At 45.9% G+C, this 27,734-nt stretch overlaps 1 protein-coding gene across 13 annotated transcripts in view; it reads left to right on the plus strand.

Annotated features, from left to right (window-relative positions):
* ADD3 (adducin 3) overlaps positions 1-27,015 on the plus strand; it is a 145,673-nt gene extending 118,658 nt beyond the window's left edge. For 6 of the 13 annotated variants that reach the window (XM_034663258.1, XM_034663259.1, XM_034663260.1 and 3 more), the window contains 2 exons: positions 4,298-4,415; positions 17,478-17,817. In XM_034663258.1, the coding sequence (XP_034519149.1) occupies positions 4,298-4,415; positions 17,478-17,802 (443 nt within the window). In that variant the 3' untranslated portion in view covers positions 17,803-17,817. Of the gene's footprint in view, positions 1-117; positions 2,371-4,297; positions 4,416-5,701; positions 5,727-7,867; positions 8,063-12,809; positions 12,927-17,477; positions 17,818-26,140; positions 26,190-26,948 lie in introns of those variants that run through there. The other 7 variants (XM_034663263.1, XM_034663265.1, XM_034663267.1 and 4 more) reach the window with 6 other exon arrangements.
* Positions 27,016-27,734: the final 719 nt, after the last annotated feature.

Raw genomic sequence — 27,734 nt, forward strand, 5'->3', positions numbered from 1 at the left:
CTTTATTGAAATTAAAGTAATGCCTTGGTACATTGCCGAAACATTTCAGTTTTGTAAAATAAAGCAAAGATGTTAACTATATAAAATAACCAAAAAAAAACCCCTCCCCTTTTGTAGAAAACCATGAGCTATTTTCCAAGAGCTTCATCTCCATGGAAGTGCCTATCATGGTAGTGAATGGCAAGGATGATATGCACGATGTTGAAGATGAGCTTGCTAAGCAAGTGAGTAGGTTAACGACAAGCACGACCATAGAGAACATCGAGATTACCATTAAGTCTCCAGAAAAAATTGAAGAAGTCCTGTCACCTGAAGGCTCACCTTCAAAATCACCATCCAAGAAAAAGAAGAAATTCCGTACTCCTTCTTTTCTGAAAAAGAACAAAAAAAAGGAGAAAGTTGAAGCCTAACTAAAGTCTTTTTATAATTATTATTATTACAGTGTGACATTGCACATTTAAATACCACATTTAAGTTGATCATTAATATGCAGTGGTAGATAAGATTGGGGGTATGTAGCAAACTGGACTTTAAGAACTGGAAAGAGATTTTACTAAAAGAAAAACATTATGAAAAAAGTTTTCAAATTCATCTCTCATTTTATATGTCCAAAAAAGGTTTTAAATTTGTAAACACTTGCTAGTTTTAGTTAGCTCTGCCCTCATAAAAGTATTACTATAATTCACCACAAACAGATAATCTGTCTGAATTACTTTAAGCCTTCTTCATAATATCTGTTGGAAACAAATTACCAGTGAACAAACAAGAGAATTTTTATTTCTCAACGCCTGCTTCACTGGGTAATCAGATTATAATTTTTTACCACGATTATTGACTGTACCTTTTGGGTTCCCATTGTTTCAGTGGGCATTAACAGAATGCTTTAAAAGCTTCTAAGAATCTGTAGCATTAGTATACACTGGCACATAATTAAAAAAAAAAAAAGTTTAAGAAAACATTCATTTGGAATTTTATTCATAGTATAAAATTTCCTCACCTGAAGTAACTTTCTTTGCCAAAAAAAAAAAAAATCATTTTAGTAATGTATAATTTTTGAAAACTTCCTTTTTTATTAGTTTAGAAAGCCCCTTATTTTTCAACAAAGGGGATTTTATACACATAACATGGGTTATTTAGTTTAACTCTGGCAAAAATGATTTTTGTATGTTGAGATGTTTGTATACCATTCAATATAAAAGCATCATAAGCATATTAGCCAATCATATAACAGTAGAGCTATATTTGAGGCTGCTTGGTACTAAGTATACTTAAATATAATTCGAGAATCCAGGGACTTGGTATCAAAAGAGGATTAGAGCAATTTCAAGGTATAACTAGATTCATATTTGAACTTTAATCATGTATTTTTCTCCTAGTATTGCTAACAAATGAAGAAGCTCTCTACGGTAACCAAATGAAAAGGAAGAGAGAAAGTGAAAAATGAGGGGAACAAAAGTGGTGTCATACAAAGAATTCTAGTTTGATAAAGACTCATAGTCACGATAGGATTTGAAGCATAGTTTATTTGAAACGTGTCCCAAATTGCTAAAATTTTGCTTTGCCAAAATCATCATATTTCTTGGTTGACATTTGAGTTTTAAAAGGGTCAATTCTTTTTAATTTCTATATCTTTAGAAGGAAGCACTAGAAGAAATCAGTGGGTCTGATCCCCCAGTGAGAAAACCTACCACTTCTTGATTTTTACAAAATTTTCTTACCTTGTTTCAGTTAACTTTCTAATGTAAATACAAATTTAAACCTAGACTTAATATAGTTTTTCCCCCCTTCACCCAAGTGATGTCACGAATCAGTGTAAAATCAATGATCCGAAATGATCAGTGGATAAAAATAATCCAAAGTGTTTCTGGAGGGTGAGTTGGCATGTAAAAAATCACATTGATTACAGTGTGTTTTGGGGCTGGTTCTGTTTGTATGTGTATGATGATGCAAAGTTGAAACAGAGCCTGGAAATTTCATTCTAGATCTCACTAACTACTGGAATCAGTGTTTTTAATCTCTTAGTGGAAACTTTCAGTTGCTTAATTCTGTATTTGAGGATTTTTTTATGTTCTACATCATTTATGTTGTATTACAACGTATGTAGAAACAGTAACCTGTGAACTATGCTTCTCCATAACTTTTTAAATATATATATATATCTTAAATGAATGCAATGTGCATAAATATTTTTTAAACGCAACAGTGAACTATTTGCACCTTTTGCTAATGCCTCTATTTACTTGCTTTGGCATAAAGAATGAGCCAATGAACCTCTGTGTCCTGTGGAAAATGTATAAATGTTATCTGATATTGCTCTTAGATGTAATGCTAATTAATGTTAAATCACAAATAAACAGTATTTTAAATAGATGGATTTGATATCATGAACTTTGAATTCAGGGGCGGTTGCTTAGCCTGAATTACTTTGTGGAATGTTTTTTTGTTTGTTTTGTTTTGTCGTGTTTCGTTTTTACTGCAGTGAGATTTTGAGTAGGACTGTTGCTTCTGAATAACTGATGTCCTGGTAAATTTATTTCCAAATTAGTTGAAAACTCACTATATAAAAACCCTTCTTGTTTAAGCTCATATTAGAAGAAATGTTCCCAAGTGACCTATTTTCTGTCTTGATAGTGTATGGTGACCTTAACTATATCTCCGGGATCTCAAGATCTTGGAAGGATTTAGGATTCTGATTCTCAGTCTCAGTTCTACTGTTCAGATCTGTGGCTGTAGAATAGAAAATGTTGCAGAATATGTGCTGAGTTTAGTATATACTTACCCTTATATGTATTTATGTAACAACGTGACAATAAATAGGAAATAGGTTACAATTCCAGCACATTAACATTCAAAATAAATCTGTTCCCTTCCAAATCTTGATGATTTATACGTATATCTCATATATATTGCTTATCATGGTGTGAATGTAATTTTATTCAGGTTTTTTTCTCCTTAGCATAATTTATCCTAGAAGATTTTCAAGCTCAATCCTTCATAGGAATGACTTCTTGTGATTTTTTTTCCCACTTTGTCCTAAAAATAGAGTGCAGGAGGGGAAATCATGTTAATTGAGGGTTCTGGTTAATTGAAGTTTTTACTATAATTACCCATTATAAAAATGAAGGGTTTGGGCAGAGAAGAATAGATTCATAGTCTTGGGCATATTTAATTATTACCTTGGCTTGTAAATAACCCTGTGGTGAAAAATTGCTGCTTTAGAAAGATACTCATTTCAAGATTCCCTTCCATAAAGCAACAAAGACCATTAACTTCAGTTACATTTGAGAGTCAATATGGCATGAAAGGTGTGCTGCCTGTGCCTTTTCCTCTAGTGTTCAGTATTTTCATTCAGGGAATGAAGGGAACCGAATGGATCCAGTTGTGACAGCATTGGTTTCTCTTAACATTAGCTTTTAAGGTTTTTTTTTTTGACATAGGCAAAAAACACATAAAGGCAAGCTGGTTATTTTTTAAACTCAAGGTTGATACATATATACAAGTCCAAATTGCCATCTTGACCAAACGAAGATTTTTAAAAGCATAATCTTCTTTTTGGCCACTAGAGGGTGTAAGAGACCTAACAATCCTCTATATGGATTAAGTCCGTGCACTTAACTTCCCTGTTAGTTGGTAGGCACCATGTTTGTTGTGATATACCCAGAACTTAGAAGACGTTTCCTTTGTTGCTTATCATTCTCTTCACTAGACTTTACTCAACTTTGTTGTCCCATTTCAAGAATACAGACACCACCAGCAAGGACTCTAATGCCTGTGGTGGAGAACACATTGAAACAAATTTGAAGTGAGTCTCAGGAAGAAACCATGGTAGAAAATGACTCCTTGTGCCTGTGAGTGGCAACATAATGCCTTCTTCAAAAATTGGCGTGTTTTGACTGGAGAGATTAATTGATAATATCTCTTGTTTTTTAATGCCTTCTGTTATCAAAAATTATGCTAAGTGCTTTTCATATATTACCTCATTTGGTCTTCCCAACATCCCAACAAAATAGATATTATCCCCGTTTTGTAGATAATGAGACTAAGGCTTACAGAAAATGAAAAGGGGGTACTAGCATTTCACCCATCAAAATTCAGATATCTAAAAGTACTAGTGACACCTGTGTGCCAGGCCCAGTGTGGTTCCAGTGTATGTTCTTGTGAGGTTTTTTAAGGCAGTCTCCTTAGTTTGGATTATAAGTCCAACCATGCTAGATTCACATTTTGATATAAGATGGGATATAGATTTAGGATAAAACATTAACTTTTGATTTGGAAGACTTTTCTTTTTCTCAACAAGTCACCCCAAGAATGAAGAAGTTGATGGATACCTACGAAGTAGGAGTGACTTGTGGTGATACTATCCTTTCATGTAAGGAGCAGGCCTTGAATCTTCACCGTGACACCTGGAAGACAAGGTATCTCTATACCTTTGCTTAAGATACAGAAAAGATTTTGGTAAAAGCCCTTTATCTTTTCCTTGTTTTTCCTTTTTGATTTTCAGTGTTGGGGATAAGAAGAGATATTCCAAGGAAAGTGTTATTTTAAAAACCTGAAAAGACTGTTTAATTAGAGAAGTAGTTTTACTTTTTTTAATTAAACCTTGACGTTTTATTTTTTAAATTGTATTTTCTAAGTAAGCCCTAGGCCCAGTGTGGTGCTTGAACTCCCGACCCTGAAATCAAGAGTCTTGTGCTCTACCACTGAGCCAGCGAGGTGCCCCTAGCTCTACAAGTAGTTTTAAAGATCGGAAGTATACTTTTATTTACTTACAATTTGATTTAAATAAATATACTTGGAGATGATCTTTCTTGGAGAAAAATCTAGCATACATGCTGGAGATCAGAACAAGGATAAGCCTTTTGGGGAACTTTTGCTAGAAAAAAATAACTTGCAAATTCAGTAGTTTTCAAAGGGATTTCATTTTTAAGAGATGACCATTAGAGGGCAATCCTGGGTCTAAATTTAGTTTTAATTAATTGTGAGAGCTTTTCAAAATATCTTTGAGCTTCCATTTAGGACTTTATTCTGATTATGCATTGCTAGATGTAATTTAAGGTTGAGGAAAGTTTAAAGATACCATATTACTTCATTTATTCCTTCAGCATTGTTTTCTTGTTCTGACTTAAGAAGGATGAGTCCTTCAGAGAAGCTGTGCTTGCCTAACACCAGGCAACTCAGAGGCAGTGAAGCCAGGAGTTAAGCAGAGGGCTTCAGGTCTGCATCTCCTGCTTTTCTACTGTGCCACGGTCTCCCCTGGAAGCTCATCAGGTCGTAACCTAGGAACAAATACGCAGTTTTCTAAAGTTCCCGGCAAATTAACGTTTAATATGTTGTTACAGAAATCGTTAAGAGAAACCTATTGCAGGACTGAGCCTGTGTATTATGTTATCAGTAATTATTTTTCTAAAGTGTCAAGGCTATAGAGAGTTTTGTGCATTTTCTCAAATTAATCAAGATGCTGCTTTTACTACTGCAGCCTGTAATATTTTAAATGTCATTTATACCTTAAGTGACAAACTGGTACCTTTTGATATTCCTTCCATAGCAAAAAAGTCATATGTTTTATCTAGCAGATAGATGGGTATATATCCAGTCCATAATTTTTTCTAAGGCCTATATAGTTTCTGGTTAGGTAAGTCTTGATACTGAAGCAATGGTGAATGTTTCTAATTAAGCTACCTTTTGTTTTATTCCTACACAGGCTGCTTTAGGTTTTGTCATTCTCCGAGACCAGCTTTGATCTTGCTTACAATAGTTTAAAAAAAAAAATCCCTTATTTTCAGTCCCAGGTAACTCCCATCACTAGACAAAATACTAGTTCCTTGCTAAATTCCATACCTTAAAATCAATAACATTGATTTTATTAATCTAATTTGGTAACAGGTGAAAGAGGAACTAGGATAGTATTACTAATCTAATTTGGATGTGCACTGATAAATATTAAGTTTCTAAGAAATCATTCCAAAACCTTTTAGCTGGGCTTTTAAAATGACAGATACATAGGGCAAAATCTTATCTACGGTCTTGTGTCCTATAGACAAGACTTTGTCCTCATTGTTTGTCTACTTGCAGAAGGCTGCCCCTCAACAAGCCAGTAAATGTATGAGCCCTATGGAAAGACCAGTCTGGACTATTATTTAATTGGACTTCTTAGACAAAACAGTATCCTCTCAGGTTGATATTTAGACTGGAAATTGTAAGAAAAACTTGGATTTCCCACAGCGGTAATATTCTAACAGATGGGTTGGAAGTGAGGAAAGGGGCTATGATTATAAAATTATTATAAAATGCAGGAGTTAAGAGGTAGACGGTTTTGTGGATTTCCCACTGGTACTCTTCTGGGTTTAAAAAAAAATGTTGGTAGTGACTGTCCCAGCCCAGACCGAGAGCTGTAGTGTTGCTCGACCCTCTTCAATGATTTGCCAGTCTAGTGTCTGTCCTTAACATAAGAGCATTTTCGAATTGATTTTTCCAAAAGCAACAGCTTCTGAAGATTCTCACTGAGCAGGAGCTGTGGGGGAAGTCCTTGTTGCATTCTAGAACTCACCCTTTCCTGTTGAGTAATGCTCTAGGGGCTGGATTTCAGTAGTGGCTGGCTTAGTAGACTTAGACTTCAGAACAGGTGACCCACTCAATTTTAGGAGAAGCAGGTAGATACAGCCAACTTGTTGGCAGGCACAGACATATTCTTGATGGGCATTTACTAGGCTCACAAGTTAAGGTTAAAGATTACTTCCTACCTGATTTCTATTTTAGAAATGTTGACTTCAATTATTTCGACTTAAATAAAGGTAATCTGAGGCTATTCAGACAACCAAAAATGTTTTCCAAATATTAGCTACCAATCCACGGCCGGGGGCAGGGGGTGGGGTTGGGTAGGCCCCCACTGCATCCGATGTTTGGGTATGTTAAGCCTTTTAAAATACATTGTGTGGTAATTGAGACTTTTCATTTTTAAAATATCTGTTAAATAGTTTTCTGTCTTAAAACCATGTATGTGAAATGATCTTGTATAAGTGCGGTCTCATGTCTCCATTTTGACCTTTAGGTTAATATTGAGCAAGAGTACGTGCACATACCCTTGCTAAAGTCAAGCTGAGCATGGCTCAATTAACTGCAGAGGAACAGGGCGGACTGGGTGGGGCAAGCTCTGGAATTCTACCCACTCACTGAGCAAAGTCAGGCACGGGGAGAACAGCTTGGGCTGAAGCAGCTAGTAGGAAGCCCAGCCCAGCAGGTGAAACATGGAATCTGGAGGACATGGCAGTCAACCAGAAGCGCAGTCTGGGAAAGTGGTCTCCACCAGGGAAGTGTACATTCCAGTCAGGTATCCGGAGCAGGAAAGCAGGGGCTGCAAGTCTCCTAGCCTGGGTAGGAGCCCCCGCCACAGGCTTCGAGAGCAGCGTTTCCTCTGCTTCCTGTGGGGCAATGGCAAGATCAAGGCAGGATCTCAGGCCTCAGGGGCCTGGGGATAGTTCCTCAGGACAGGAACTCAGACATAAGGAGAATGACAGATGGGGATCCTGTTATCAGACTTGAAGTACATGATACCACTCAGAATTCCAGAAGGAAGGCAGTGCTGTAGCCAAGCCACAGGTCATGACTGGCCTACAGACAGGCGTAGCTTAATGTTGAGTGAGTCCCCAGAGCTGCCTTAGCTCCTTCTGCCTCATCAGGACTAGTCCTCGAGGCCACAGCCAGGTGAGGGGGTCCAGGGGCTCCAGCTGTGGAGGGGAGAGGAGTGCTGCAGAGCCAGGAAGGGGCCTGACCTGACTCTCACAGTGGAAGCAGCCCTCTGTGACAGCAGCCTCGGCCATGTAAGAGCGCTGCAGGGCAGCAGGAATGGGCTGTTACTGTCTCCCACCAGAACCTACCTGGGAGGACTAGCAACGATCCGTGAGCAGGGGCCGAGTGCTACCGACACACGAGCTGTGAAGACGGCCAGATGTTCCTTGTGAACTCATTTGCCCTATCTGAAAGTACAGTTTCACCACAGGAAAATGAGCTCCAGTGATGACTCTGGCCTCCCTCCTGAGAGTCACTAAAGATGGGTTGAAGAGAATGAGTGGTCTGTGTTTCTTCCCCCGACTGGAATAAATGAGGCTATAAGTTTAGACGAGCAAAACAGCTTTGATTCTATAAGGTACACCCTCCATAACCCTCTGGTTGTGGTAATTACCTTTTGCCACTGAGTCAGAAGGCCTCTCTGATTCGTCTTGCCACACTTGCCCAAATAATGACCTCTCCGTGGCCTCCTCCGGCCTGCTACTAGAGACAGAATGGCTTCCCCGTGCCCTTACTTGTAGAAGCTCAGATCTGTCATCAGCGTTGGCTTGAATCACTCGGTCCTCAGAGCCAGCAGTTGTCCACAGAGTACTCCCTGGCAGGCAGACCCTCATCACACCCCTCTCCCTGTCCTACACGCCTGGCCGGAGGGCTCGCACCTCTCAGAGGCTTTCCCAGCTCCCCAGGCACCCTGTATCACCTGGTCCCACCGACGATGTTTCTCTCATCAAAATGTTGTTCTTCCGTTGCCAAACTCCAGTAGCACTTCAGAATCATACCTCTCTCAGCCTGTCTTAAATTAACATTATTGATCATGTATCTGTCTCCCCTAAAAGCTTGTGAGCTCCGGGAGTGCAGAGACTGTACCTTGCTCACGCTTCTGTCCTCCACCACATTTGACCAAAGTAGAATTGGCGTTTTTGTTGCTCATGATGGACAATACTGTTCGTGTTGTTGGTACGTAGCAAAAAGGCGTTCTCCTATATCTTCCATAGTGAAAGTCAGGGAGTAGCTTGGGATACAAATCCTAGGTGGAGTTTCTAGTCTGATCTATAAGGCAAATAATTACTACGGTTTAGGCATTGGGTAAGCATTGTATTGCATGTTTAAATTACATTATCTCATTTAATCCCCAATCCTGCACTGTAGGGCTAACTCCACTGAGGGGGACCAAGCTTTAGAGAGAAGCCAGGTAACTTATCCTACATTCGCACCTAGTAAGTGGTAGATCTGAGATTCAGACTCCAAGTCTGTTTCTTACTGTCCTGACAGGCTATTCACCAAAAGCAGCCTGCTTATCAGCTGGTAGGAACATCAAGTGTTAGCCTTCCCCCCACCCCCCTCCATGGTAAAGTGGCTTCTAGGTGAGGCAGAGTTTTACCCCAGGGCAAACTGCCTGGGTAGCCCCGCTGGTGTTCACTAATCCAGGGTGGGGAGGGGCTTCCTGTGCAAGGATACAGTGAGGTTTTGGTTAGGAATCCAAGGACAAATTGGGGGATCTACAGAGCATATTGGTCTAGCCTTAGCAAACCCTGCTACAGGTATGCTTTTAAATGAACAGTGATCTAGCCACTACATCCTGATCTCCAGTGTGGCTTTTCAATTCTGTATTGCCCATTGGCTCTTAAGCAATTATTTATTTAACTGAAGGCTGCTGTCATTGATAGACATTGGCACATAACTCTATGGGTTAGTAATACCTAGAATTTACCGAACACCAAGTGCTTTACATGGATTCATTAATTTAATACCACAAACCCCGGAGGTAGACGGTATTACCCTGTTTCACAGATAAGAAACTACAGTTTAGAGCAGTTGCCCAAGGTCACATAATTAGTAAGTGGCAAAACTGGGATTCCAAACCTGCGTTATCGGACTTAAGAGGTTATACTTCTACTGTCTTTATTTCCAAACGATAACTGCTATCTTATCTTCTTAATTTACCTGAATCTCTAAAGACAGCAGACATCAATTAAGTAAACTTACATTGTACTGGGTTCTCCTTTTCTTTCTCAAGTCATTTTGCATATGACATGTTACATATCTTATTGAACAATTATACCAATACCCTAAAATTTCCACTTCTGACATTGTAGCATTTTTTTCTTTGTCCAACAGTAAAGCATTACAGTTTAAAATTAAGAGTTTATGCCCTGGGGTCCTAGAGACCTTTGTTTCCTACCTCTTCACTTTTTTATAAAATGGGTATAATATAATTGCACTAACCTTTTTGGGTGGTCATAAAAATTAAGATTATAATATACACAAAACTTAGCCCAGTATCTGTAAGCCCTGAATTAATGTTGGTATTGTTATAGTGTTATCACTTGTTTGGTCTCCTTTACCTGCTGGAAGAAAATGCATATTAGGGAAAAGATAAAGGAGTAAACTACATCTGGTTTACCCCTTCCACTGTTACCCATTTGAATGTTGTCATTCATGGGACACCTGGGTGGCTCAGTCGGTTAAGCTTCTGCCTTCGGCTCAGGTCATGATCCCAGGGTGCTAGGATCGAGCCCCACGTTGGGCTCCCTACTCAGCGGGGAGCCTGCTTCCCCTTCTCCCTCTGCAGCTTCCCCTGCTTGTGCTCTCTCTCTCTCTCTCAAATAAATAAAATCTTGGAAAAAAAAAAAAAAAGGTCATTCCTGTCCTTTCCAGAATTCTTTGTACAACTGTGACCAGATGTCTAGTCTTTGAAAAAGAAGTTTAGAAGATGAGAAGGAATGAGTAGATAAGCCTATATAACTTGCCCTTTTCCAGTAAGAAATCTCCCTGGAAGATGTGGTTTGTGCCCTGGAAAGTGCTTGATGAGGAAATTATTATGTCAGTTGCCCCCAGGCAAGGAGCAGCAACTTCCTTCGAGATCGGTGGGGATGCCTGGACCGAGGGCAGCTTCATGGAGAATCCCATAGGACTCGGCCAACACTGTAATTCTAAGTTGTGTTCAGGGGAACAACCAAGTTTGGAGCTCTGGCTGGCAAGGCTGACCTTTCCTAGCTCTGTGCTCCTTGGGAGCTGAGTGCCATCACATAGGGAGTTGGCCATCTGCGGGCTTTGTGGCCCCACCAGTCTCACGTTGGCAGTCCAAGAACGCCCTTTATGACCCTGCTTCAGGGGTGCTTCACGAGCTCAGCTGCTCATCTCAGATGCTCCGGTGACAGAGGCTAGTCTGCGCTGTTCTCACGGCAGCCTGGAGAAGACCCAGAGAAGGCAGGTTCACCCCAATCCTGCACTGGGCAGAGCATTATCGAGAAAATAAATCTGCCTCTTAAGAAAAACCTGAATATACTTAGAGCAGAATAGTAGCGATAAGGGAGAGGGAATGGGAGTATGTAAAAGTAAATGGGAGGAAAGCCCCAAAATGTGAAATTCTTCCCACAGTTTACAAAAATTACACATATCACCCGTGTCCTATTCCTAAGGGAAAGACAGGAAGGAGTACACGCAAACAGCACGCATTGAACACCAGTGACTTCTTGATGGTGGGATTACAAGTGCTTTTTATTTTCTTGACTTTTTTACATTTCTGAAGTTTGACTAATAAAATATCAAAAGCTCAGAAAATCAAAAGTTAGAATAATTAAGGGAAATGTTATCTTTAAGTCCTATATCAATATTGAATAGTAAAAGGCACAGTACAGAACCACGCCTTTCGCGTGCTCCCGTTTGTGTAATAAAGGGAGCAAACGATATATACTATTTGTGTGAATATAAAATATCTCTGGGAAATTAAACTAGAAATCAGTCACAGAGGGTTGACCATGGGAAAGGAAACTAGCCTGTGGGGGACAGGGGCGAGATGGAGACTTTTCCTATAAACCACATTATACTTCATTTTTTATCTAATACCTATGTAAAAAGTTTACAAAATACAATGTACATTTTTCCCTACTTTTGTAATGCCAAGAGTTTCTGGAAACCGTCAGAAAGTGCATCATTGTAAGAACTGTGTGTTCGCCATTTCAAACCCTCTCGGTATGATCTGCAGTAGGTCGAGTGTCTTCAAGACACGGAGCTACCGTTCACCACGCAGCGGTGCTATTTATCTAAGATCCCACGTGTCCCATGTACGTCATTATGCAAAGACAAAAGAAGATAGTTTTAATATGACCCATGAAGTTCCCGTTTTTACCTTGGCTTGAAAGAAGCCTTAAAGCTCTATTTTGTCTTTAATCAGATTTTCTAATTGAAAGAAACAGACTCTTCCCCACACCCACCCCATTTATTGCTTCACTCCAGCTTTCAAATCTTGTTCCGCTAGCTCTCCATGTTGTTACAGCTTTGCCTTTACCTAGATGCAGTTTCAGAGCTTTTTTGGAATTCAATAGATACATATTGATATATTGCTGTGTGGCAAGTCACTCTAAAATGCAGAGGCTTCAAACAACAATATGCATTTATTATATCTCATAGTTCCTTTGGGTCAGAAATTCAGGAGCATTCTGGCTTGGGGGTCTTTTAAGAGTTTGCAATGAAGATGTCATCCAGAGCTGCAATCATCGGAGGGCTTGACTGGGACTGGAGGATGGTTGGTGGGACTTGCTGTTAGCGGGGCACCTTCCATCTTCCCCACCGGGCCTTCCCTACATGGGCTGCTTGAGCGTCCTCAATGACAGGGTGGCCCAAAGAGCAGACAATCCAGGCGAGCACAAGGCGGAAACCACGGTGCCTTTTATGACCTGGCCTCAGACGTCACCTTCACTTCAGCCATGTCCTCGTCATGCAAAAAGCAAGTCACGAGGTCCAGCCAGTCTTCAAGGGGAGGGATATTCGTTTCCACCTTCTGAATAGGGGAATGTCAAAGAACTTGTAGTCATATTTAAAAACCACCACAGGGCATCAGAATTAGTCAGAATTAGTCAACTAATATCAAATCACTCAAACGAGAAGGTAAAGACAATGAGAAATGAAGGACAGGGGGTTTTAGGAGGAGGGAACACCTACTGAGCCCCTACCATCCGATGTTCTGTATTTAACCCACATTACTGTGCTTAATTAAAAAAAAAAAAAAAAAGTATTCTCAGTTTTACAGGTGAGGAAAGTGAGACTCTAAGAAGACAACTTGTCCGAGGTCACACAGTGACATCCATGTCAGCCTGAGGTCACAGCTGTGCCATCACCCTACCTCAGTGGGAAATGGAAAGCATTCTTGCTTACTTGCTGCCTGGACTCATCTAAGCCACGACCATTTTGCCACCAGGGAAAAATATGATTAATACTTGCAGTTGAATGAATTCTAACGGAGCTGTTTAACTCGTTTCTAAAGCCTCTGGAATCAAACAGGTGTTCATTCTCCTTCCGAAGCCCCTCCCCTGCCTTCTGCCATTGCCAGGATTTGCCCAGTCCAGTAGTTCCATGCCTCTGCTCCCCCCTGACTTGGAAAAACAACCCACTTTTCTTCCCATTGCAGCTGGCTGTGACATGGAGGCCAGTGAGGTCAACAGAGTAGGGTGACCCTGAGCACAGGGTTGTGTGAGGACAAAGCCCTCCCTCTTACGGGGACTGAGCCAAGTCCGATAGGGTGGAGATTGGACAGCCCATCTGCCATGGAGCCATGCTGGACTGCAGGGCCCTGATAAGGCCAGGGAACCACCCGCCCAAATTAGCGTCCTCTTCCAAATATAGACTTCTCCCAACACCGCCCTCCCGGACACATGGGTACTTTCTTCCAAAGGTAGCTGGTGGTCTTTGTCACCACGAGGTGGGATCCGATCCAGGGCAGGACCAGCTCTCTTAGCCACGGGCTGTGGAGGAAACACTGTGAATTCTTACTTCCTCTGCCCCACTTCCCTTCTCAGCACTGGCCACTCCATTCCTCTTAGGACACAAACTTTTCTGGTGGATTCTCGAGCCAACGTTGTCCTCTCTCTTAGAACGTATGCCTGGAGAATCCCTGGAACTCTGCTCCACTGGTACTCTCAGCAATTAAGACACATTTGCTCGTGCAGAGAATTTTCCTTGGGTTGGAAGTTTGAGGAACTGGTGCTATTGTCAGAGCCAGAGCTGGAGGAAATAGGCCAACTGGGCACTCACCAGGAGTCCAGTCTATACGGACACTAAAAACCGTCCTGATAAAGGTGAAAAGAATGCGGAACATCGACTTACCGGAATTCCTCTTAGGGAGTAGCTTTCACCCATTTGGGATTAGCAGAGCACGATGACGAGCTATTTCGAGGTGAGGGAAGGCATTGAGACCTACCTCCTGTATCACTGTGTTGCCAGAGGGGGAAGATCTGGTTGACATCAGGGCTGCTGCTTCTGGGTGCGGTCTGTGCATTCAAAGACCTTCACTGCTCCCACCTCTCCCCACTCGGTCCCACCCTTCTGTCTGTCTCAGCCTCCTCTTTAAGAGAAGGAGTAACAAATATTGAGAGGTTATCAGCCGGAGCCACCACCAGGCTGTTAGCTCGCACAGGACCCAGGGCTTGTCTACCCTGGTGGAACCAGGGTGTGCATGGGGCAGGCTGCCCTCCAAGCACGGCCTCTGGGGTGGATCAGCTCTGCCACTCGCTGGGATGGAGGGAGACCCTGGGAGGGACTGGACCCATAAGCCAGGTGCTTGCTGTCCACCTTCCTCTCAGATCTCCTTTTGGCTTACTGGTCTGCAGTTAGGACTGAGTTTCCCCTTTCCTCGTAGCTGGGGCTGAGCCCTCACTTGAAAGTCCCCGGGACATCCAACATTGAACAAAGCAGGGTGAACTCACAGTTCTGCCAAGAGGGCAGCCATGAGCCAGGGCCAGTCATATTCCGTGCAGGTGAATGAAACTCCTGCATAGTGGCCTACAGCCTTGACCAACGGCGATGTTGCCCTGGGGGAGGGCAGCCTGGACATAGAAAGTACAGGAATGATAGACTACAGTAGTAGGCATGGTGGCCCTGCCATGTCTAAGGCAATGAGCTGGGTGCTTTACCTGGAAAATGGAATTTCCAATGATGTCCCCCACCCAGGGGCTGGGGGGACAGGCTCTGACATTACTCACCCTGTCTTAGGAGTGAGGAACCTCAGGCCCGTAAAGGCCAAACTACTTGCCAAAGGTGGTGATCAGTAAGTGGGGATATGGATTCAAAGGCTGGTATCTCTGAGCCACTGAGTCTCCCCTGGGAGAAGTTTCTTCAGTGCTTGGGACCCCCAGTTCTTGCCTCTCCTATGCCTCTGCCTATTCCAGGCCCCTCCAAGGATGAAGCTGGGCCCTCTCACCCTAAGAAGCTGTCGGGCACTCAAGTGATCCATGCTGTGAGACAGGCTTTTCCAGAACACATCTGAGGCCCAAAACCAGGTGGCATGCATTCCTCCGGAAGGCAGAGCCCAGCTTGGTGAGAGGACAGAGGGCTGTGCTCAGGGCCCACGGACTCTACTCCAGGACGAGGCAATGAGGAGAGGCAGACACTGAGTGGCCGGGAAGGGAGCACGCATGGAGCCAGAGGCTCTCCCACAGACCCACTGAGAGACCTTGGGCAAATGTCTTCTCTGAGCTCAGTTCTCTCAGCCGTAAAGTGAGGGTGAGCACATTTGCCTCATAGAGGTGGTGCTGGGGATGAAACAAGTGCGAGTCAAGTGCCTGGCCCTGAGCTGGCCCACTCCAGGCATCCAGACATTGTCACCGTAGCACACGTGAGGCCCCTCCTGGCGCCTCCCTGGCCCCACCCCCACTGCCCTCTGATCCTGTCTCCTTCCTCTTCTTCCACCTTATCTCTCCCTCTTCCTCCTTCGTGGTTGGAGGCCTCAGAGTGGTCAGAGAGATGAGACCAAGTGTCCAGAGACACTCAGGGAGGGGTCGCTGACCACACCTTGTGGTGGCCTGGAACAACCCTCGATGAAAAAGGTTGACTGAGCCAGGCCAGAGTCAATCAGGGAACACGTGTCCCATGACAGCCACACCCGTGCCTCTGACCTGCCGACCCACCCCCTCACTCACAGGTACCCGCTGGCCACCGTCCCTCCTCACCCGGGACTTCCACCCCAGGCTTTCCAACTATGGCTCTGTGAGGAACAGCTGACTGCAAAGACACCAAGGCCACAGTCACTTTCAGCTAAAGGGGAGATTGCAGACTGCCTTTCTCCTTCCCCACCCCCCATTTCTCCAACCCAGAGGAAAGAGAGGCATGGGGAGGGAGCCCAGGGATCTCCACGCTTGGCTGGCTGGCTTTCTGTGCGCAGGGGATTGAGGCCTCCTAATTGACAGCTAGTAAACATGGATAAAGACCCTAGGGCACAGAAGAGAGGGTAGTTGGGCTGAGACAGTCCGGGCCCTGGGGACAACGGGGGAGGTTTGAGGGTCTTGGGAGAAGACCAGATGGCTCCCTGCCATGTCCCCATCTGGGCCTCCGCTAACTTTAAACTGAGTGAGCAGGGCTTCGTGGACAAAGGCTGATGGGCACAGAAAGGGAGCCATGGGGAGTATGTGGGGGAAAGTGGAAGCAAGGGGTTCCCCCTCCGTGTGAGGCCTAGCAGCTTAGGACTCCCCTCTTGGTGCCCTCTCCCCCATTCTCCTCCTCAGTGGGGGGATCTTGTGCCAGCTCCACACGGCCCCTCAGCTCACCTGCTCCTGTGAGGCAGGCCCATGTGGGTCTCCTAGGCAGGCCTGGAGCACTTCCCCACGCTGTGAGTGTGGATTTTTTCAGCAAGGGGTTGGAGTCTCTTAGCCCTGCTGAGGGGAATGCTCAGCGAAAGGCCTGAGGCTGCTTGGGAGATCCGGCCTCAGCGACTAGCCCAGTGACACCTCCCTTCCCCAGCATGGCCCCGAATCCAGAGGATCTAGGCTTCTGGCCAAGGATGGGGTTCTGAATGAGGGAAGAGGTGGGGAGCTGCCTGTTCTCTGCCTGGGCCTGTGGGCCAGCCTCACTCCAAACAGGGCTAGATGGGTCATGGTCTCCATTCAGCACACTTCTGTTTCCAAGGCTTCACGCGGTGCCCATCCGCCCTGAGGAAGAGAGGGGATCAGAGACACTCCAGCTCCTGGTGGGCAAATTCTCTTGTTTCACCGTGTGCCTTGTTCCTCAGAGAGGCCTTGCTGCCCTCAGCCTGACTGACCCACCTGAGCTCCAGCCTACCTGCCAAGCCAGCCTCCCCACTGAGAGAGGACTAGCCCTCCCCTGGCTGCTCTCCCTCTCTCCCCTCTCCCTCCCAGGCTTGGCTGCAGAGCTAGGAAAGCAGGCAGACCGGGGGGCAAATGTTATCCCTCTGTGAGGACTTTGGGCACATCTCTTAACTTCCTTTGAGCCTCAGTTTGCGAACCTAGAACTGGAAAAGCGGGCACCTCCTTGCAGAGTTGTGAGAATTCAAAAAGATGAGATCTCTACGGCAGCCTGCCATCACAGAGGCCACACAGCCATCACATCCCACTGAGGCCACCTCTTGAATCTCTCTCCCTGTGGGCCCCTCTCGCGATGCCCATCCTCAAGGCTCTAGCCTCGACTCCTCACTTTTCATCCAGGTTCATTTTAACAGGCCCCTTGCTGGGCTGGCCCAGCCTCTCAGTCCAGCCTCACCCTGCTGTAAAGGGAGCCCTTTAAACACGCACCGTGGTCCTGTCCCTCCCAGCCTGGAGTCTGTGACTTCAAGGAACGATGGAACTCCCTTCCCGCACAAGGAGCCCCTAGGAGGGTCTGGCCCGTGGGCTCCTGGCTTTATTTCCATGCTCCACCCTCTCCCCTCACTCTGGCCACGTGCTTACACACCCGTGTCCTGGCAGGTGCTACTTCCTCGAGGGGCATGTCCTTCCCCAGCTCATCGGAGAGCCAACCCTTCATCCTTCTCACAGGGAAGAAGAGGCCCCGCTGCGTGCCCGGCACTGTGCCATGCGGTTTCCTTGCCTTATGTCAGGAGGCAGGTACTGTTCTCAGCCCCTGCTTCATGGGAGATTGAACCAAAGTCTTAAGGGGTTGATGGTGTCCCCAAAGCCACGCTCTGCTGTTACAACAGTCTCTCAGCCCAAATGCTTCCTCCTCCATAAAGCCTTCCCTTGCTCCAAGTACAAAGGCTGGATCTGGCTTGGTGTTTGGGGGGATGGATTGTAGAGATGAGCTTCAGAAAAGCAAAAACTTTCTGTTTGGGGAAATCACATGATATATCCAGCAAACATGGACTCAGCAGTTCCAATATTCAAGGGACAGGTCTGGGGTTAAAATCCAATTGGTGAACAAAAGTAAGTGATGGCCAGGATGTGGAGAAATTGGAGGACCCCTATTTCGCTCATGGGACGTAAAATGATACAACCACTTTGGAACAGTTCGGCAGTTCTTCAGAGACGTTAAACATCAAGTTACCCTATGATGCGGCAATTCCGCTCCGAGGCTCAGACCCAAAAGAACTGCAAACATGTGTTCACATAAAAACTTACATAGAGATGTTCACACCAGTATTATTCATAAGAGCCAAAAAGTGGAAACAACACAAGTGTCCATCAACTGATGAATGTATAAACAAAATGTGGTATTATCCACACAACGGCCCATCATCCAGCAGCACAGAAGTACTGATACACGACGTTACAAGTGAAAGAAGCCACACACCGTACGATTCCACTTATATGAAATGTCAAGAGTTAAAAAAAGTAAAGTCCATAATGAATGGAGATTAGGTTTCTAGGAACTAGGGAGTGTGATGACTGCTCATGGCTCTGGGCTTTCTTTAGGGAATGTTGAGAATTTTCTAAAATTGGACAGTGAGGATGATAGCAGAACTCTAAATACACTAAAAACCCCGGAATAGTCACCTTAAAAGGATGAATTTTATGGTATGTGAATTATTTCTTAATAAAGCTGTCTTTTAAGAAAGAACTCGATACAATCTGAAGGCCCGGCAACAGGAGACTGACAGAGAAAACCGTGATACAGCTGTCACAGGACTCTCCACAGTGATTTCCAATGACACACAACGTCGAAATGAAGATATCTTAAGATTATTGAGCGGGCGTACAAGGAGGTACGGAACTCTAAGTAGAATAGATTTCACTAAGTGAATGTGGTGTGTGCAGTATTTGTGTCTGCCCAGGAAAATGGAAAGATCACCAGAGTGCTACAAGTCCCACTGGGCATCGTGGATACATTTTATCCTTTTTTTGGGAGGGTAGAGGAGAGCTCTCTGAATTTTCTATTTCCAAATGGCAAACATATATTAGTTGTGTAATTTCTAAAAAGAATGATTCAGTGGTCATCCATTCCCCTCCGAGGGCTCACAATCTAGCAAGGGAAGACGGATAATTATAGCAGCAAAGGGAGGCTGAGAGATTGGGTGAAGGTGAAGTGAAGTCTCACTGAGGGGCTCGAGTTTGAAATTATGGCTGAAAGAAGCTTTTGAGGGGTAAATCAGAAAAATGGGCAATGACCCTTGGTTTTCCAAGGGACAGATGGAGAGAGGCCAAGGGCACTTCTCATAAACTGTCCCCAAAGATCCTGTGTCCTGTGACTCTGTCCTCCACCCATTCTTGCTGAGTAAGTCCAGATAGCAATTATGCCTTCCAGAGCCCCACAGCCACTGGTGAGAGTGTAGGTCCATTTGTCAAACCCCAAAACCAAGATTCGTCCAGGTTGACCCTGGCAGTGTTTGGTAGGGTCTGGACCAGAGTTCCCTGGGGCTGCCACACCGCTCGGTGGAAGGGGAGTCCCCACCCTCCCAGCGAAGTGGGTGAAGAAAGGCAGGACATCGCCCCTCAGCACATGCTATTTCCCACCTGTCATCTTCTCTTGGTCTTTTTTAAACACTATTTCCTCTCAAGCTGGGGGAGTGCCCGCGGGCTGTGCGCAGAAGTCGCTGTGAAGTAAAACAAACTTCAAGATCAACAGGAAGCAGAGAGATCAACCACGAGGGGAACGACTTGGCGGGGGCATGTGTTGGGTTTGGTCTTATTTTTAGTGGTCTTGGTGGTGATGGTGGTGGGGAATTGAGGCCAGAAGCAGGAAGCTGGGTTTCCCAGCCTCAGCTTTTGATGGTTTCCGGGTCCGCTTGGGCCTGCAAAGAAAGGACCCGGCTCTGTGATGAACCAGCTCTTTTAAGTTGCCTTTGTCTTTGAGGGGCTGTTAATATGTTCTTGTGAAACCGCTGCTCCTGTGAGGGGTCCCTCAACGCACGAGCCAACCAGAGCAGGTTAACCAGAGTCTGGGCATCACCCTAAAATCATGGCATTGGGAACGAGCCCCAATGCACACACACAGGATGGTCACGCATAGCATGGGGTAGGTGGCTTTTGTCAGATTCTCAAAGGGACCCACAATCCACCTCAAGAATGACGACTAGGAGGAAAAGAGCACTGGACTGGGAGTCAAAAATGAAGTTGGAGTTGCCTTGCGACATAGGTGCTGTGTGATTTTAGGCAAGTTATTTGCTGCCTCTGGGCCTTGGTTTTCTCATCTGGAAATGATGTCTAAATGAGCTATCGTAGCTGGAAGCATCTCCTCCTGATTCTTCAGTGCCAAGGAATATTTGCTGTATGCGAGTCTCTCTGGACAGGATGGGGGGGCAGCTGGGGCAAACCAGGCAAGCATGCAGGCGGCAGGGAGTAATTGGGGCAGCTAGAGGGCTAGAAAGAGTGCTAAGGCACTGCCACAAAGAACCACTTCTGTTTCCTCTTTTGGTCCCCCTCCTGCCTTCCCCCACCGACATTTTACCCAGAACCACGCCATGCGCCCCGCCCACTCAGCATCTTGCTCCTTCCTTGTGGGCCTGTCTGGCTCCCACCCATATTAATGTGTGTCCTGACCCTCCGGAATGCTGTGAGTACGTCCTGGGTAGAGAAATGGCCCGGGAGGAAAACAGGCGGAGTGGAGCCAGACAGACCTCGCTTGAAGCCTGGCTCTACGGAGTTGTGAGAGCTTGGTGACTCCATCCCTCCGAGCCTCGAGCCTCGGGTGTTGTCATCTGTGAAGGAGGAGTCACTGAGAGTGCCTTCCTCATCGAATCTTATTTGGAAGCTGAAAGGAGGTGTTGCATGTAAAGAGCTGGAACGAGCTGAGCTCTCGATGAGTCTCGGCTATTGTCTTCTTTGGGGATGCAATGCTGTGCGGGGCCTCGGCTCCAATTCCGCCAGGTCTCACTCCTGCCCTTTCTGCACACTCTGCATTTCTAAAGGGCACTCCGACAGCTGGCTTGTGGCAAATGCGAGCCCTTTCTAGAGTTCTGGGTTCCAAACGTGGCCACCCGGCAGAATCACCTGGGGAAATAACCCCAAGCTCACGTCTTACCACACCAAACTCTGGGAATGGGGCCTGGGAATCTGCACTTTCAAAACAGTCTGCAGGTGAGGGGCCTGGGTGGCTCAGTCGGTGAAGCGTCAGACTTGATTTCGGTTCAGGTCATGATCTCAGGGTCTTGGACTCCACAGTCCGCAGGGAGCCTGCTGGAGATTCTTCTCTCTGCCCCTCTCCCTCTGCCCCTCGCCTCACTGGTACATGTGCTATCCCTCTCTAAAAATAAATAGATCTTTAAAAATAAAAATAAAAAATAAAACATGGCAGGTGACTTGGATGCCACCAGGAAATCACTGTTGAAAGGAAAACAGCCTTCTCTTCTCTCTTTCTTTAAAGACTTTATTTATTTATTTGAGAGAGAGAGAGTGAGAGAGAGCACAAGCAGGGGGAGGGGCAGAGGGAGAAACCAGGCTCCCTGCTCCGCCTATTTGTAGGCTGATGGGATGGGAGGCTCATCCCCGGACCCCCGGGATCATGACCTGAGCCGAAGGCAGATGCTTAACCGACTGAGCCCCACAGCCTTCTCTTCTACTAAAGCTCCTGGTTAGTAAGCTTCTTGTCATTTGTCCCATTATTCAGATCACATCATTGACAATGACAACATGTGTTTATTTTTTCCTTCATTCAAAAAATGGCCATTGAATGCCTCCTATGTAGCATAGTAGTTAAGAGTTTAGGCTCTGGGCCACTTCACGCCCCTTGGGACAATTGTAAACAAGAAGACAGTGTCGGGTGCTGGTGAGGATGTGGAGAAACTGGACCCCTCACGTCCCGCTGGCGGGCACGGAACACGGCGCAGCCACCGCGGAAAACAGTGTGACAGGTCCTCCAGAAGTTAAACACAGAGCTACCTATGACCCGACAATGCCACTCCTAGGTATGGACCTGAGACGAAGGAAAGCCTGAGCAGTTTGCAGAGGGAAAGCAGATTACGGGTTGCCAGAGCGCTGGGGGAAGGGAGGGACAGAGAGCAACTGTTGTCGGATATGGGGCTTCCTTACAGGGTGATAAAAACGTTCTAGAATTAGATAATGGTGAGCGATGCACAACCTTTTGAATATACTGTAAACCACTGAATTTACGTTTTAAACGGGTGAATTTTATCTCCATTTTTTAATGGAAAAATACGTATGTGGCTCAAATTTTTAAGGTCTATTTTTTTATAGACTTTATTTTTTAGAGCAGTTTTAGGTTCACAGCAAAACCTAATGGAAGGGACAGCCTTCCCCACAGAGTCGCTGCCACCAGCCACGCACAGCCTCACCCGCTACCGCAGCCCGCCCCGGAGTGCCCCGTTGGTTAGGCTTGACGAACCCACACGGACAAGTCATTATGACGGCCTGGAGTCCCTAGTTCATATCGGGGTTTGTACGTTCTACTGGTTGGGACAAACAGACAATGACATGTATCCACCATCACAGTGTCATCCAGCGTGATTTCACTGCTTTAAAAATCCTCTGTGTTCTGCCCTTTCATCCCCTCCTTCCCCTCCCCAGCGACCACTCTTTTTACTGTCACCGTCATTTCGCCTTCTCCGGAACGTCAGATGGTTGCAATCCTACAAAACGGAGCCTTTTCAAATTAGCTTCTTCCACTTTCTAATATGCATTTAAGTTTCTTTCCTGTCTTTTCATGGCTTGCTAGGTCTGCCTTTTCAGGGCCGAATGTTATTCCATAACGCTATGACCACGGTTTATGAATCCATTCACCGACTGAAGAACATCTCGGTTGCTTCCAAGCTTTGGCAATTATGAATGAAGCTCATGTGAACACCATGTGAGGGTTTTTTTATGGGCATAGATTTTCAGTTCATTTGGGTAAATAACAAGGAGCCTGGTAAGAGGGCGTGTAGCCTCTAAGCAGCCGCCCCCCGTCTCCCAGGGTGGCCTAGCCTTTCTCGTTCTCACCAGCCGCGAGTGCGGGTCCTGTTGCTCCACGGCCGTGCCAGCGTGCGGCACCGCCAGGGCTCCGGATCTGCACCATTTTAATAGGTGTGGCATGGCGTGGTATTGTTGTATCGCATTCTATCTCCATCGAATGGTGCCGCTCTAGGAGCTGGGGTACAGCAGTGAAGGGGGCGCGCCAGATCCCAGCCCACGTGGGGACCCGACTTTTGTGGAAGGAGATAACAGAAGCAGCTCCCCCGGCTTCTCTAAAGAACAGGACCAACGACCCGGTCCTACATGAGAAGTGTCTCCAGAATGGAGACAAGGGAGCAAGGACACTTTAGTGCTGCCCTTACCCACCCCTGAAGACCCACCCAGAACACACACCAGATCCAGGAGAATAAGAAGCTGGTGCGTCCCACGGCTCGTGCTCCAGCACCCGATTTCACAAAGGCAGGAAAACATCTGGGTTAGGTCCGTACGGTCCCTAAGGTCACAGAGCTGGTTGAAGACGGGGCAGAACCACACCCCATGTTTCCCGAGGACAGTGTCAAAGCATGAAACTGGACGGATAACACTTCTAAGGAGAAAGGGAAACCCCGCATCTCTTCCTGGGATCCCTGAGCCAGAGCAGAGCCGCCAGGCAGCCCCCAACCACCTAGAGCAGTGTCGGTGCCTTGACCCAGCGGTTCCACGTCTAGAACTTTATCCCCTCCCCCGATTCATGTGTGCGTGATTATCCACAGCAGCATCATTTCTAATGGAAAGCACTGGAAGTAATCCATGGCCATCAGTGGGAGGCTAGTTAAATACATTATGATGCATCCATAAAGGGCTATAATATAGAGAGCCATAAAAAAGAGTAAAATGCTTGTGTAGTAATAGGGAACAATTTCCAAAATCCATCATTAAGTTTAAAAGTAAGGTGCAGACAGCGTGTGCAGGGTGTTAATCTGTGTTTAACATCTAATGTGTGGGCTGCCTGGGTGGCTCAGTCAGTTAAGCGTCTGCCTTCAGCTCGGTCGCGATCCCAGATTGAGCCCGGTGTCGCCTGCTTCTCCCTCTCCCTCTGCCTGCCGCTCCCCCTGTTTGTGCGTGCTCTCGCTATCTTTCTCTCTCTCTCTGACAAATAAATAAATAAAATCTTAAAAATTTTTTTTCTAAACTCCTAATGTGTGTACATGGGGCATAGGATATATCTTTCTTTCTTTTTTAAATATATATTTATTTATTTTTAGAGAGAACTCACGCGAGCGGGGGGTGGTGCAGAGAGAGAGGGATAGAAAGAAGCTTCAAGCCGACTCTGTGCTTGATCCCAGGACCCTGAGATCATGACTTGGGCCTAAACCAAGAGTCAGTCACTTAACCAACTGAGCCACCCAGGCGCCCCCTATATATCTTTCTTTGTAGATGCGCAGATACCAGAAACCAGTCAGTTGGCTGGCTCTGGGGAGGAACTGGGTGATTAGACAACCAGGACAAAGAAGAAATTTCTTCATTTTTTAGGAGAAAAATTTTATTATATATCCCCGTGTTTCCTTTGTATCCAAAGGAACACATGACATATTCCAAAATAATTAAAGAAGAAACCAGAAGAGCTGTTTCACAAATCTGAACACGGGTTCCTCAGCCAAGGTTGAGCTGAACCATAGCAGGAGCTGGAAGTCAGGGGAGTAGGTGGCTATTCTGTCTGCACAGTGGCTGGGAGGCATTAACCCCTGTTCAGGAGGGGAGGGGAGGGGATGACAAGGCTCTGTCTCCTTCTTGCCTCCAGAGAGATTGAAGAACTAAAGGGCCTTTGGGCTGAGCTTTGAACTGCTGGGACACTCAGCACCCTTCCACTGCCCCTGCATGCATGTCAGGGTGGACAGGATTTTCTCAGCCCTTCTGGAAACTAGCCCTTCAGGATCATGGGACTGCCCGAGGGCTCCCCCATCTGATTGAGAGTCAGGAGGCCTGGCTCTGGCCCAGCTCTGGCCCTGACCCTGTGTAGGGAATCAGACAAGTAGGTGAACTGTGTTCCAACAGCAATCTCGTAACACCTGCCTCGCCTCCCTCACAGGGACAGGGTTAAAGCTCACAAAGGAACATGTGAAACAGCCAGGCCCTGATTGGTTTCTAGAGAGTACCAGTGTTCCCATAAAGGAATAAGTGGCTTTGTGGTCAAAAGAGTCTGGGAAAGGCTAGATAAACAGAGTTAAGCTGGGCCTTCACTACAGACCTTCTCAGAGCCTTGAACAGGCTAAGTGCATTGTGGCATGTCAGGTGTGGCTATAGTATGTATCATTTTCCAAACTTGTCTGAGCACAGAACCATTTTGGAGGAAAATATCTATTAAAAATCTCTCAGAATAAAGATAATCCATGGAACAACGGTTTGAGAAATGCCAATTAGGTGAATGTAGGGTAAACACAAAACATTGTTCAAAGGCCCAACGGTAGCGATAGTGATTGCAGTATAAATTCCTGTCATTAACACCTCCTACTCGGTTTCCCTGGCCCTTCTCACAGTGCTAGATGTTTTTTAAACTACAGATCATAAACCATTAGTAAAATCAATTTAGCTGGTCACAACCAGCTTTAAAACAAATGAATTTGGGTAGAATGGAAAACAACAGAGTGCACTGCACTTAACACAGGTAAGCATTGTTTTCTGACACATGTATACACGCAGATCCATGCTGGGTTGTGACAGAAAATGTATTTCTCACTTTTGGAAAACGCTGCTGTTGAGCGTCCCTTCCAGACAGAAGGGCAACTACCAGGGAGGGTTCACCCCCGTCTTCCGATTGAAGCTGTGTGACTGTCTGGTGAGGGCTTTGGGGACAGAGGCCTCTCCCCGACCGGGTGATTGTGGGATAGATTTTAGGATTAACAGTGTCACCTTGCTGGACTCGGAGAACGACAGAGGCCCCCTTTGTTATTCACCGTGTTCCAGAAATCCAACTCATCTTTCGTTCCTTTTTCAAATGCTGCTTATCCTTCCCAATCAGAAAGCACCTGTCTGCCTGGGAAAACAGGCGGGCTGAGGTGCTGGCTTCTTGGGTCCCCATAGACAGTCCCAGTGCAGCTGAAACACTGAGATTCATTTTGACCTGCTCTCGGCTAGAATTTTTCTTTCTTTCTTTTTTTTTTTTTTAAATGCTGTGCCATGACCTAAGTCATTTCCTCATTCTGGTTCTAAATTCTCTCTGACAGGTGAGTATTGTTTAAAACTTCGGGGAGTTTCACATCAACCAATTAGAGAAACTCATCCCGTGGCTCTGTATTTATTCCTCAATTAAGGTGTGCTTCGTCAGAGCCCCAGCTCAGCCAGTGACCAGCTGTGTGACCAGGCAGGTGACCTGCTCCCTCCATGCCTCTGTCTCCTCATCCGTCCGGTGGGAGTAATAAAATCTGCCTCGAAGGGATGGTATGAGGAGTAAGACCGCCTCTATTAGACGCTTATCGCAGTCCCGATGCCCAGTAAGAGCTCAATTAAGAACGAATTTAGTCACCACTCCTCCCACAGCTTCTTGGAGTGTAATTCATCTGTTTACTTGAAACTTGAGGTGATCTGGTCCAGCCCTCTGTGTCTTTCAATGGGCCTTTCAAGGTTTGTGAAAGAGCCCAGAGTGTTCAGAAGTGTGTCCCCCACCCTCCAGACTCCCCTCTTTTTCACCTCCTGCCTGGTGGAGAGAGTCCGGAGTCCTGAGGATTCTTCTGTGGGCTCTTCTGTGCTTTGGGGGAGTTTTCTGACCCTTCTGAAGGTGACCTCAACCTGTCTGCCCTGCAAGGTCTGCCCCTGAAAGTGAAACCCCCCTCCATCGCTGGCAAACTGGTGGGTTAGTCACCCTACCTGGCAGCTTCCCCTCCAGTGGCCTCTGTGCCCCCAACGCTCTTTCGCTGCAGCCTCTCACTCAAACCCTTCTCCTCCCCAGCACCCTCCCCCCTGCCCCCTGGGCTGTCGCTCTGGCTCCTACGGTCCCCTGGGTTCAATGCCCCAGGTTCACTGGCATTTCTCACTTGACCTGTCCACCTTCTCAACTCGTCTCAACTTGAGGTCAGGAACTATGTCTTGCCCTAACAAATTCAGTCTCTTATCCCCCAGCAGCTCTCCCAGCTCAGAGCAGAGACTCGGAAGGAGGCTGGGTAAAGGCCAGTGAGTGGAGGCAGGGGAGAGAGGAAGGACGGGCCACCGCTAGGAGTCAGGGCAGCAGCAGCTGGAAAGAAGTTCCGCCCTTCAACAGATAACTGGATTAGGAAGCTGTGGTCCATATATACAATGGAATATTACTCAGCTATCAGAAAGAATGAATTCTCAACATTTGCTGCAACATGGACGGCACTGGAGGAGATAATGCTAACTGAAATAAGTCAAGCAGAGAAAGACAATTATCATATGGTTTCTCTCATCTATGGAACTTAAGAACTAGGATGATCGGTAGGAGAAGAAAGGAATAAAGAAGGGGGGGTAATCAGAAGGGGGAATGAAACATGAGAGACTATGGACTATGAGAAACAAACTGAGGGCTTCAGAGGGGAGGGGGGTGGGGGAATGGGATAGACTGGTGATGGGTAGTAAGGAGGGCACGTATTGCATGGTGCACTGGGTGTTATACGCAACTAATGAATCATCGAACTTTACTTCAAAAACCAGGGATGTACTGTATGGTGACTGACATAATATAAAAAAACATTAAAAAAAAAAAAAGTTCCGGGAACTACCTCTCCTTTCTTTCTGCTCAGCATGCAAATCCACGAGCCCCTGCCCTGTCTCTCTTGATTATGACTGCCGGTAGGGCGGATAATGTGGACTCTGACCTTGATCAGTCTTTGTCAATGGGTTTTTATTAAACACTTGAGGCCTGTATTAAAAACACCTCAGACAAACTTAATC

The sequence above is a fragment of the Ailuropoda melanoleuca genome, chromosome 6, assembly GCF_002007445.2.
Source record: "Ailuropoda melanoleuca isolate Jingjing chromosome 6, ASM200744v2, whole genome shotgun sequence".
In the NCBI taxonomy this organism is placed as follows: domain Eukaryota; kingdom Metazoa; phylum Chordata; class Mammalia; order Carnivora; family Ursidae; genus Ailuropoda; species Ailuropoda melanoleuca.